The sequence below is a fragment of the Talpa europaea genome, assembly GCF_964194135.1.
Source record: "Talpa europaea genome assembly, chromosome: 10".
In the NCBI taxonomy this organism is placed as follows: Eukaryota; Metazoa; Chordata; class Mammalia; order Eulipotyphla; family Talpidae; genus Talpa; species Talpa europaea.
In genome coordinates this window covers 4,129,436-4,142,117 of record NC_140077.1, presented here as the reverse complement: position 1 = coordinate 4,142,117, position 12,682 = coordinate 4,129,436, and the positions used below count along the sequence as shown (strand labels likewise).

The 12,682-nt window shown below is 62.3% G+C and overlaps 1 protein-coding gene across 1 annotated transcript in view; it reads right to left on the bottom strand.

The window, feature by feature from the left end:
- Nucleotides 1-1,475: 1,475 nt before the first annotated feature.
- FAM53B (family with sequence similarity 53 member B) overlaps nucleotides 1,476-12,682 on the bottom strand; it is a gene marked incomplete at its 3' end in the record, with an annotated part of 55,376 nt that continues 44,169 nt past the window's right edge. Inside the window, exon 4 of the mRNA XM_084245621.1 lies at nucleotides 1,476-1,838. Coding sequence (XP_084101747.1) covers nucleotides 1,476-1,838 — 363 coding nt within the window. The remainder of the gene's footprint in view (nucleotides 1,839-12,682) is intronic.

Sequence of the window (12,682 nt, the reverse complement as noted above, 5' to 3'; positions counted from 1 at the left end):
CCGCCCGGCCGGTGGGGTCAGGAGGGCTGCCCCCTCGGCCCAGGGCCCCGGTGCTCGAGTGGGAGTCACGGAGGTGCTGCCCAGCCCGACCTTCACCACCACCTCGGGGCCCCACCAGCCTCTGGTGGCTGATGTTCATGCAGCACCACGCGTCAGGCCTGAGCCCTAGGCCGTGATGGAGTCAGAGGCGGAAGCAGCTTCCCAAGTGGGGTCTTTAGGAGCAAGAAGGTGAGGCCCTCACTCACTCCTGCAGGGGAGCAGCGCTCGCTGGCAGCAGAGGGTGGGCCAAAGCAGAGGGCCCTGGCGGCGCTGTGGCGCAAGCCCAAGCCAGGAGAACGCGGGTCTTGCGGGAGACCAAGCCCCTTACCCATTAGCGACTCGACGGCTCTCGCCTGGGGCGGACGCCACGTTTGCTAAGAGCCAGATGCCAAGGGACATGCCTGCAAGCTGGGCTGGAGGGAGTGGCAGCAGCTCGGGGCCTCGGGGGTCTGCGGGGTGCGAGGAGCCGTGGGTACGAGGGTGGGCAGGCTGGGCCTGTGGCAGGGGTCACCCCAGTAAGAATGTGCTTGGGGTATGGTGCGGGCCGGGGCCCCAAGGAGCCCTGAAATGTGTACCGGCCCAGCGCTCCTGCCTCCCGAGGGGGGCCTGGAAAGTGACATCTCTCCACTCACCTGGCTACACTGCCCCACCCGCCCCACCCACGTGGCCCCCGAGCGCAGAGCCCAGCCAGGCTCTCCCTCCAGGGGAGAGGCAGGTGGGGTTGGCTTTTCGGTCAACAGAACCACCAAGTATCCTGCCAGCAGGGACGGCCTCCCACGAGGGCAGGCTGCTCCTGGGGTACACAGTTCAGACGTGGAGGCCGCCAGCACTCCAGGACTGTCCCTCACACTTGGAATTAAGGTCAAATGGTTCTGATGTTACTACAGAAGAGGCGTCTCCCGAACCTTCCCAAGCCTAAAGCAGGGAGACCTGGGAGAGAAGGCACGGAATAAAACTGAGTGAAAGAAGTTGGGGGGCCACCTCCCCAAAACTGAACCTGAGCAGGCCGAGAAGGGCCTTGACACCACCAGCCAGGCCTGAGCCCCGCCCCCAGCAGGCCTGCCAGGTTGGAGACCCCACGGGGGTCAGCCTGCCGGGGACAGCGTGAAATGGCCCAGCGGGGGCGCGGGGTGCTGGTGGCTGCGGCCGCGCGAGGGAGGGGGAACGAGACCCAACCAAGAAGCAGAGCTCCGGGCACCGGCCGGTCCGCAGCTGCCGGGCTGGTGAGGGGCTGAGGTGGCCGCTGCGGGGTGGTCGGGTCAGCTGCGCTGCTGGCACCCCGAAACTGGGCAGCCTCCAGGGAGGAGGGGGGCTCGCTCCCTGAGACTCACTGCCTTCCAGGAAGCTTCTGTCGGGCCCGGGAGTGGGGACCCCCTTCTGTGCCCCCTGAGTGCCAGAGGGGGCTCGTGTCGTGCGCCCCCCCCCCCCGGGGCCTCTCAGTTGTTCTCTATCTGCTCGATGTCCAGGTCGCCATCCAGGGAGCAGGGGCTGTTCCCGGCGGCCCCACGGTCTCTCCAGGCCAGGGCGGGCTCACCCCTCCTGCCGCAGCCCTCGTCCAGGGCGCTGCCTTCCGACTCCTCCCAGGACAGCTCCTCCTTGCAGGCGAGGTGGTCATCGAAGGACGGGGGCAGCGGCTCGGGGACGGGGGTCCCGGCAGGGGTCCTGCCGCCAGCGCTGGAGGCGGAGAGCAGGGCGGTCCAGGACTTGGTGCTGCTGACGTGGAAGGCGGAGGGGCTGTGGGGGCCGCGGTCCTCTATCCCCGAGCTCAGGCAGCTGAGGCTGCTGAAGGCCTGACAGTTCTGTGGGGGGACACACACACAGGTCAGCAACAGGTGGCTCCCCGCCACCCACAACCGAAGAACTGCACCCACAAACCCTGGTCAGGCACCTGGGGCTCTCCGGGGATTGGTCCCCCAGGCAGAGGAGCAGCACCCAGTCCTGCACCCCCCCTGCCTGGGCACAGGGGTGGGCGCGGGCAGCAGGCTCGCAAGGACGCAGCCCCGCCAGCGAACAGCGTTTGTGCAGGACCGCCCGCCGGCCGGTCGGGCCCAGGCCGCTGACGCCGAGGGAGAGGGCAGCTTAGACCCTCCCGAAAACCTTCCCAAGGGCCATTTGGCAAAACCTGTCCAGTTCCTTATGAGGCAATTTCACTTCTAGGGTCTTCCTCTGAAGAAAATAATTTGGGGTGCCAGCCCCAATCCAGCAGCTTCAACGTCCCTCATGTCCCTCCATGTAAGTGGACACAAGCGACCGGGGCCTGGGGTGTGGCGCAGGCGTATGCCCAGCACTGGCAAGTGCAGGGAGCTCGCCAGGCAAGGAGGTGGGAGGCAGCTGATGCAGAAAGGGGCTGACGCTGCCCAACCCCCACAAGGAAGGGGACATGGAGTGGCCCCTGGGGCACACCCAACCACCAGGGAGCGGGTGACCCTCGGCCCCTTCAGACTCCTGCATGGACAGCTTGAAAGAGGAGAGGCCGGGTCCACCAGCACACCCAGGTCAGGGAGAGTCCCTGCCGTCCCGGGGGCCCTGGAGGGCGTGGCCACAGCATGCTCCTCGCAGCAGGGCCTCTGTGGGGTGGTGAGAAAGCGCTGGGGGTCTGCTCAAGCAATGGGTGCAGCCTGGATAGAGCTGCTGGGAAAGAGACTGGGACTGTGGACAGCAGGGCTGGCCTGACCAGAGCGGGCCTTGCCTGACTGGGGACCTCTGGGCCCCTCCTGGGGCTCAGCGATGCCCCAGTCTGCCCAGCACATTCGCTCCCTCCTCCACAGCATGAGGCGGCGGCTTATCGTGCCCAGCGGCCCCCATCCTCCATGTGCCCAGCAGGATCAGAGACGCCCAAGGCCGAGGCACCACCTGCCCTTTTCACTAGCCTGGAGCTCAGCCAGGACAGGAGAGGACTGGGTGCAGGGGGTGCAGGAAAGAGGGAAGATGGCCAGCCCGGTGGCGCTTGCCCGCCCACCCCTGCTGTTGCGGTCCTCTGGAAGCGGCACGTGAGAAAGCCTGTGGGCAGAAGCCTGAGGTGCAGGGTGGGTGGGTGATGCGGCCAGGCCGGGCACCCCGCGTGCAGAGCGCCGAGTGAGGTCAGCCTGCCTGGCTGGCGCACTGGACTCCCGGGGTACAGGTGGGATGGGGACACTCTCGTGTTGACTTTACGGCACCAGTCACTGGACAGGAGCTGGGACTCCGCGTGCTGGGCCAGACAGGCTGTCAGGATCTGGGCCCTGTAGGGTCGAGACTCCAGCCTCTGGGCCGTGGCCCACCTGCTGAGGGGGGCACCGGAGGCCGTGCGGCGGGCTGTCTGCAGCAACTGGGTCCTTTCTGCTTGCAGCAGGGCGAGAGCCGGAGGCTTGGCTGGTGAATGTTGTCACCAGCCAACCCCAGGATACCACTGAACCCCACCCCCAACTGTCCCCAGAGGCACCTGCTCCTTGGCTGCAAAGTCAGTGTCACCTTGAAAACTGTTGACTCAAAACAGCCGTTTCAGCCGCAGCGGAGGCAAGCAGGCTCGCTGGTGGGGGTGGGGGTGCGGCCTCACCCCAGGGCGGTGAGCATCCTGCCCAGACCCTGTCCTGGGCCCATCCACTGTGCAGCACCTGGGCACAGCCCGCACCCAGGCCCTGTGCCCCCTCAGCTCCCACAGAAGGTGCTGTAGGGGCCTGTTGGAGGCCCAGGCCTGAGCTGCACAGCAGTGAACAAGTTCAAAGGGCACCGCACACCCCATGCCAGCTAGAGATGGCTCCGGGACACGCAGTGGCCCTGCCCTGGTCTCTCAGGGCCTGCCCAGGGAATGGAGCTCTGCAGTTGGGGTACAGGTCAGCACCCCAATCCTGCAGTCTGGGGCAACTAGGAATGGGGTCCCTGGAAGTGTCATTTGCAGCAGACCTGCAGGACCTCAGTCCGCCCACCCTGCCTCCACGGGCCAACAGCCTCCCTTCCAAATGGCCCTCCTGTGCAGTTATTGGCTCCCACACTCACAAGGGGGGAGGCCCCTATACGGGCCCTGGGATCCTAGCCTTCCAGGGCTCACCCCGGGAAACACCATCCTTGCAGATGCCTTCAAGTCACCCTGAGGGAGGCCCCGTGTGGTAATAGCACTCCAAGAGCAGGCCTGATCCCCCTGCACCCAGGCCCCTGCACCCAGGCTGTGAAGAGTCTGAGGGGGCCCAGCCCTTGCCAGCTGAGGGCAGCTCTACCTCAAGCTGCAAGCTGCCCCCCATAAGTGCTCTGGTCCCCAGACAGCCTGGGGGAACACCACAGAGGGGTTCCAGGGAAGTCCATTGGCTGGGCTGCCCTATCCGAGCCTCAGCCAGTAAGTCCTGGGAGGGGCCAGCAGGCTGCTGGGGTGCTGTGTGCAGGTGCTGTGTGCAGTGGTGTCCCCTTTCTCCCGACCCCCCTACTCTAAGACAGGCTGTGCCCAGCCCTGGAGGGTGACAGGAGCATGAGCAGGCCTCGTGTGCGGGGCCCGGAGGAGGAGAGGGACGGAGATGGCAGCATCTCGGGCACCGGCGAGCCCAGCTCCTCCACAGGAAGGGTCTGGGAGGGACAGTGTCGCTGGTCTGGCTGCTTCTTGGAACCGTGGCAAGGGTCACGGGAGGAAGCGGAGGCAAAGCGGGGCTCACTTCCTGCACTGACAGCGCCCCCCGTCCTCTGGGGACTGTGCTGCTGGGAAGCCCGGAGGTGAGCCTGGGGGGAGGCGCCTCCAGCTCCCGGGGGCTCTGGCAGGGGCTGCTGCCCTCACGGCCTCCGGTTTCTCCCGAGAGCACCCGGGGCCAAGGCCCTGCTTCTCAGGAGCTACGGACGACGGGCAGGAAGCACTCTGCCACCGGAGTGAGCCCGGTCCAGGGCTAAGGTCCGCCGCGTCTGCTGGGGCCACCTCTCCCTGGCCAGCCGGTGCCCACGTGAGACTCCTCTTGGCCCCAGGCTGTGCCCGGCTGGATCCACACCCCTCCCTCTCGCTCCTCGAGGACATGCCTGCCTTCCCCTTCTTGAGAGTACTTCCCTTTCAACGCAATTTTACAGCTCTCTCAGTGTTGGGGTTTTTAGGGAGTTTCTTCAGCTCCCCCTAGAAAGAGGCCACGGGTCAGGATAGCAGAACAGGCCCGGCCCGGCCGGGTCTCCGGGAGCCTGGCAGCGGCTCTGCTGGGGAGTGCGGGCCCAGAGCTCTGGCTGGGAGGCACTTCCTCCAACAGACGTCCTCATAAGAACAGCTTTTTCCAAGTATCACGAAAACACCAAGCCAGAGAAGGGCTAGGGGCCTGGAATGTTCTAAGTCTCAGTTATGCTGGCTGCTGGCTTGGAGACAACACGGCGAGGCATGGGGCTTCCTGGGGTGCTTTTTGCAATTATCTCAGGAAAGAGCAAAAGGCACCCGCATGTTCTGGCCTATCTTCAGCCCATCTTTGGTGAATCTGATGTGCATGAAGGCCAGAGGCGCTCTCAGGAAGCCCTGCGGGGTCAGGCTGCTCCCCCAGCCTGCCCCAGGTCAGAGCAAGGCCCATATACTGTCACGCAGGGCTGGAGATGGCCGCACGCACGGGTCAGGCCGGCAAAGGTAGGCCGGCAACTGGCCCAGGACGGTCTCAAGGCTTAACTGTTTCTGCAAAATGCTCACTTCCAGACCCACGCCAGGCCGTCCTCTGTGCCTGCCCCACTTCCCTGCCCTCAGGAATACGGGAACTGCTAATCCCACAACCCAGACAGGCAAGCCAGGTTGCTGCACCTGAAAATAAGAAATAAAATTTCCTGGGGGAGCATCCGGGGCCCAGGGGCCTCCCAGGCTCTGCCCAGGTCACAGGTTTGAGACTCAAACAGCCCAGGGGGAGGAGGTAGTTGGGGTGAAGTCTGGCCCTGGGCAGCGTAGGGAAAATGGAGTTGAATCAGCTCCTTTTTGCCTTCTCACCGCCAGGCTCTACGGCCACCACCTGCGGCCTTGTTTTCCGCCCAGGCTTCATTGCCCACATGTGATATCATGTTGGTGCAAAAAGCCTCGGGAGTGTGAGCACGGGGCACATGCACTTGTGATCACAGACACCAGGGCCAAGAGGCCAGCGAGCACGGGACGCGCATGCCTATACGTATGGACGCCTGGATGCGAGATCATTACGAGGGGGAGATGGAGCGAGAAAGCCAGAGCGAGCACAAGGGGGTGGGGGTGGGGGGACTCGGGGCACATGGAGATGGGGGTGGGGGGGCTAAGTGGCTGCCTGCGGGCCTGCCTCTGAGCCCAGGCCCCTGACTCACCATTAAGGGCATGTTAGAGATACCAAAGGCTCTAAAATTCTCTTTGCCTGCCCGAGCCCACAATGAACCTGCCGGGGTGGTTGCACGACAGCAGTTAGGGGGAACATCACCTCCTCGGCTCACCTCTGGGAGCCCCTGACATCTGCTGGGTGCCTGCCGCGTGCCTGACGGCAGCCCTCCCCTCCCAGGCCGGTCTACTCGGGCGCAGACCCCAAGGGACCGTCAGCTCAGGCCGCCGGGGCCCTGTGCTCACGGGGCAGGATGGTCTTCACTTTGTGCCAGTCCAAGCCAACTTGGCACCTAGGCGCTCTGCCCCTTCCCGCCTAGGCCGTTCCTGTGCGATCCACGCAGCATAGTTCTGCCTCTGCTACCCAGGGGCCAGGGGCCCAGTGGTGGGTGGGGAAGTCCTTCCTAGGGCGGCCACCCCCAAGCACAGGGGCCCAGCAAGCCGCCCCCAAGCATCAGGGCAGGCCTCCCGCGCCAGCCACCCAGTGGCCAGCCCTCTGCCAAGGCCCACCTCTGTTGGGTCTGCTGTGTGTACCCTGCACCCACTCTCGGGGGCCACACAAATGCTCTGGCCCACACAGCCCTCCAGCCCCATGGACGCCCTCCTCTGCCCACCCTAGGCCACCCCGGCAGCAGGCCACACCCACCTCTCCCCAGTTACCTGCAGGCTCCTTCTCACTCACTAGCACTCAGCCGTTGCCAACCCCTCTGGAAACCAGCCTGAGCCCACAGGTACCCCCATGGCCCCATACCCCTAACTCTCAGGGGTGGCTCCCAGTAGGTGGATAGTGAGCCTGGGACACAGGAAGGAAGGACCAGGTGGGTCAGCTGGCTCGGCTGGTGTGTGCGGCAGCCCCAAAGCCCCGAGGCCAACACCTCAGGGTGCAGCGGGCAAGAACAGGCCTTGCCGGCCCGGAGTCTGCATGTCCTCTGAACGGCAGCCAACACAGGGCCTGAAGCCCCAGCTCCCTGCGCTGGGCAGTGTGCACCAGGCCCCGGGTGGCAGATGGCCTGCCCGGACACAGGGCGCGGAAGCAACGCCAGAGGCCTCCCAGCACGCTCGCAGTGGGAAAACAAACATTTTGTTTCTGTGGTGTGCGTTCCGGCCAGCTCAGACTCGGGATGGGACTTGCAAAACCACCTCACTCAGCTTGGCGTGAAGAGAATTCTTGGCCTAACAGAAGTTGGGGGACCTTTCCAAAGCACACAGGGCTCAGGCAGGGGGCCAGGGCTGACGTGTGCTGGGTGGGGGGCCCGGGAGGCGGGTCACAGGCCTCAGAGCGGGGCCACACGGGCCACCTTGGATCCGCGTCTCTGCTTTAGACACGGGCTCCAGAGAAAGGGACTCCGAAAAACGAGCAAACTGCTAACCGGGTCAACGGCCTCATTTTGCAGCTGGGCCTGCTCCGGCCAGCCATTGTCACTGGCCGTGCTCAGGAGCTTGGGCTCCTCAGGCGGGCCAGGTGGCAGCTAGCGAAAGGCTGGACAGGCCTGTGCTGGGCCTTCATTTCCTGTGTGCTCTCTGGGGGGACCTGGCAATTCACCCAACTTCCGAGCCTGTTTCTCATTCATCCTTGTAGGGTAAATGACTGCGCAGGCTTTTGTGCCATTGGCCTCTGTGGCCATAACCTGCAGCCCTGAATGCAGGAGGTGCTTGGGGGCATGGGCTGGGGCATGCGTGCCTGATGGTTTACACCTGGAGCGTGGTGTGGGCGTGCGTGAGTGGGCGCACCTGAGGCTGGAGGCAGAGGACGGGGCGGCAGAGAGGCTGCCAGAGAAAGCTCAGAGTAAAGATTAGCCGGGAGCCACCCGGCCTCCTGGCCCCCCAGCCCCCCTGCCTGCCCTGCACCTGGCTGCCTCACTACAAGTGGCATGGAAAGATCATCAAAGCCTGAAAAAGCCACTGAGGGCTCCAGGATGCTCATCACCATCTGCCCGAGTCCATCGAGAACCTGCCCTTGCCTTGCTGGCACTACAACCCCCGTCACAACTGCTTGGAGGATGAAAGCACTGAGCCCACCCAGGGAGGGTGCCCACCCGCCTCCGCCCGGGCCCGTGCTCAGGCTCAGGGTGGCCCATGGCTCCCTGGGGACACAGCCTCGCACAGCAAAGGAGGGATGGGTTTTGGGTACCAGGGCTGTACAGTTCACAGTCAAGCCCTTTTTATCCAAAACTGCTTTCAGGACGCACAAGTTGTGCCAACAACACAAAAAGGAAAATCTCTAGGAATAAAAACATACAAACTGGCAGCCCTAACGGGAAAACCTGCAAGAACGCAGGAGCCTGAGCAAACAGACTCCCTGCTGAGGACCAGGGACTTGGCCTCGGAAAGATATAAAGTCTCCCCAAATAAACTCACCAGCCTCACACTAAAATAGCAGCGCAGCACCCTGTCCCCACCAAAGACAAGCTGGTTTTAGAGTTTTTAGTAGAAACAAACAGGTGAGGCTCGTGAGAAGGTTGTAAAGAACACGAGGAGGCGGCAGGCTCGGGGGCCCCCAACACACCCAGTTCTGCACAGGACAGAGGGGGTGTAGGGTAAAGTAAAAAAGTATCAGGCTTTTCTGCCCTCCCGCCATCAGGATAGATGAGGGATCCCTGCGGTCCCGAATGCATGCCTGATGGCGGCACCTGGAGTAGGGTGTGGGCATAGGTAGATGGGATTCAGCTGGGCTGAGACTGCGCTTAAAGGGCGGCGTCACGGGGACGCCAGTAGAGAGCACAACCACGAGAGGAGCAGAGAACGAGGCCACGAGAGAAGGCCTGAGAGCCCAGACAGAGTGAAGACTTGCTGGGGGCTGGGAGGCCTGCCAGCCTCCCGGCCCCCCAGCACCCCTGCCTGCCGTGTGCCTGGTAAATCCCAATAAAAGCCTGCAAAAGCCACCGAGGGCTCCAGGACTCTCTCCTCCTCCATCCTGCCTGCTCGGGTCATAGAGAACCTGCCCTGTGCCCACTCCTGCCACGACAGGGGGCTTCCCGCAGAAAGGAAAAGCTACAATCTTCAACAGCAGCTGTGGGGGCGACGGGGTAGGCAGTCGTATTAAAAAGACGTAGTGAAACTTTGCACTGGTCAAAGACCACAGCGTAAAGCCAGGAGTGTTAGGAGGAAGCACAGAAGAATCCCTCCGTCATCTTCCCAAAACTCAGAATCTAGAGCTATCGAAGCAATAATGAGTCAATTTGATTAAAAACATACACATGTCAGAAAATGCCAGCGTGCCAGAGGGGAGAAAACGGTGCTGTCCTTCTGGCAAATGGGCTGGCAGTTTGTCAAAATGTTCCACTTGGAGTTACCTTTTGTCCTGGCAGTTCCTCTCCAGGAGAAATTAAAACGTCGACACAAAAAGCTAGCCGCGAATGTTCATAATGTCCAGGAAGTAGAAACGACCCAGTGTCCACCGTCTCGTGAAGGACCGGTGAAGCGTGCTCTAGCCGCACGGGGGAATGCCACTTGGTCATGAACAGGACAGCAGTGCTGACACCCGCTACCACACCACGATTCCTGGAAGCCTTGAGCTGAGCGAAAGCAGCGGAGAGACGCATACTCTCTGATCCCGTTTACCTGAAATGCCCAGAATCCAGAGAAAGGAGATCTGTGGTTGCCTAAGGCTGGTGGTGGCTACGGGTGATGGGCCCTGGGGGCAGGGGAGCTGATGGAAATGTTCTGAGTGGACTGTGGTGATGGTTGCACAACTCTGTGAATAGACTGGAAACCACTACAACTGTCCCAACACAGATGTGAATTCTATCTCAATCGAGCCTTTAAAAAGAATGTCCAAAGCAAATATTTACAACTCCCAGCCCAGGCAAACACTCATCTCCCTAATATGCAATTGAGGAGAGAAAAAAGAACTCAACTCTTAAGAGGACAGCAACGGCCTTTAAAAATGAAACTGCAGGCTCTGCCTGACCGTGTCCACTGAGGAGGGCGGGGCCGCCCCACTCGTCACCTGGGCAACATCCCCAGGAGGACAGAGGCACCTGACCCTCCAACCAGCGGCCCCACTGGCGGCCTGCCTCCCACAGACAACAACCTGCCTCAAGATAGGCCCCCCAGCCCCATAGGCAGGGGCCAGCCCGGTGGACACCTCGCCGGGCTGACCAGTGAGAAAGCAAGGCAGCCGCTGTCTTTTGTATGGGACGGGATTAAAGTCAGGTTTGAAATTTACATGCATCAAGGAATTCTAGAAGGATCACAAAAAAGCAGTTCACCTGAAGGCACGCAGGAAGGGGGTCACTCACAATCTAATTTCAAAGGGTCACTCATACTTTGAAAACAAGGAGCGGCCCCTCCACCTCCACGGTAGTATAAATCACTGTCTCCAGCACAAATCTCGTCGACTTTCCTTTTCTCTCCCGGAAGGCAGCAACAAGGCTTAGGCGTCCTTTAACATGATATTTTGCAAAACTGCTGATAAAATCCCTTCCAGGCCCGAGGCCCTGCACTCAACAATCACTAAGTCTGAGGTTCAGGAAGCATCGGGAAGGGCCAGTCCTGGGAGGCCAACAGGCCGCACCTGCACCTGTGAGGCCCTCAGGGACATTGGGAGCTTTCAGGGGACACAGGAAGGGCACCAGGAGACACCCACGAGTTGGTGGCTCAGGGGGCCCTGGAGTCTGCACATGTTGGCCACAGGAACCGCAGGATACATGCAGATGGGCGGTGGGCACACAACTTGGTGCGTGCGGACAGGGAGCCCTGATTCCACCCGTCACCCCAGATCCACGCCTGCAGGACAGACACGCAGAGATGAAGTTCAAAGTGTCAGATATGGCTGAACTTCCTTCCAGTTTTGGAGGGTTGGACTGCTCTTTCCTCCTCAACAATAAAATATAAATCACAAAGAAAGGCAGACAAACATTGTGGAAACACAACGGACTGATTTATCTGCTCAAACAGGCCTCAGCACGGAAAATTCCAGAAGCAAACAGTCCCCATGTCCCTTGCAGTTGACAGAGCACTTTCCTCCTCCCGCTCAGGCCCATCACGAGCCCTGGCCTCACTCCCAGCACCTCTGGTTCGGTTCCACCCACTCCCAGCTCTACCCCCCAGGGCCAGGCCGATTCGGGAAGGACCGTGCTGGCCAGGGTCCAGAGGGCCACCTGCAGAACTGGGATCCAGCCACATCCCAGCTCCCTCGGCCACGGGACCAGCAGCCACTCAGCACTGACCCCGCTCACAGGCTCAGGCCGGAGGCCATGGAGAGAAAAGAAACAGCCACGTCTGCTGCCTGGAAACCGTCATCCACAAGGGCCAGCTTGGAAAATCCAAAGAAAGCCTGCCACAGCCACAGCCACAGCCACACTAACTCGAGGCAACCCCCAGATCGAGGGAGCCCACGTTAAGACAAACATGCCCCCCAGTCTCACACACGCCCTTCTTGACCTATGGGGGTCAGCATGCTAGCTGTCCCAGACAGCACCCCAAGCTCGGCGCCTGGCAACACAAGCAGACACAAGAGCAGGCTCGGGCCACACACAGGGCGCCCTGGCCTGCCCAGGTCCTCTGAGAGAGCCGCGGCAGGGCTGCTGGGAAGCAGGCCTGAGGACCAGCATGAAACACCAGCTGCCCTTGATTCTGCTGCATCAAGAAAGGCCCTCCCCAAATCCCCAAGGAGGCTCCTCCTTGGCTACGAAACTGACCAGGGCCTGCACCATCCACCCCCCTGGCCCGCTCTGTGACTCAGCCAAGGGACAGGGCCCAAGGGTGACGGCTCCCCCAGGAAGGCTCTGTGGGTAGAACAGCGAGACGCATGGGGGCGTTGAAACAGGGTCTCGGTGCAGCCCCGGAACCTCAGGCAAACCCAGCTTGTCCCTCTGGCCCTCCAACTGGTTTGTTTGAGACAGGGTGGACCCCAAGGGGTGCCTCGCTGGCTCTGGCCCTTGCAGCAGTCTGCAAAGGTGGGGACACCAAGTAGGCACCAAGGTGTGGTATTGGTCACGCCCACAGGGATGTGGGCCCCAGCTCCAGGCTGCAGCCTGCCGCGCACCGGGCGTGTCCTGGGAACGTCCTGCCGGCTCCGGGCCCATACACACAGCCTGCGCGGTGCTGCAGGAGCCCGGGGACCCGCCCTGCCCTGCCCGAGAGGCTGCGCCAGGCCTGCCCCTCTGGTCCCAGCGCCCTTCAGGACAGACCCTGTCCTGCCCTCGAGACCCAGTGGGCCTGTGCCCTTTCACCCACCCAGGCTCCCTGGACTCGCCGAGCCCATCCTCAGCTGGGCTCACCCCTAAATAAACCTCTCATCACAGCCCAGCTAAGATGCCCCCACGGAGCCCCTTCCCCACACCCTCCTTCCTAGGGCCCCCCACTCAGGTGCTGCTGGTGGGCTCTGGAGGGCTCAGCCAGGGAGGAGCAGGGCGGGGCGCTGAGCAAAGGGCTGAGGATGACAAACCCCCG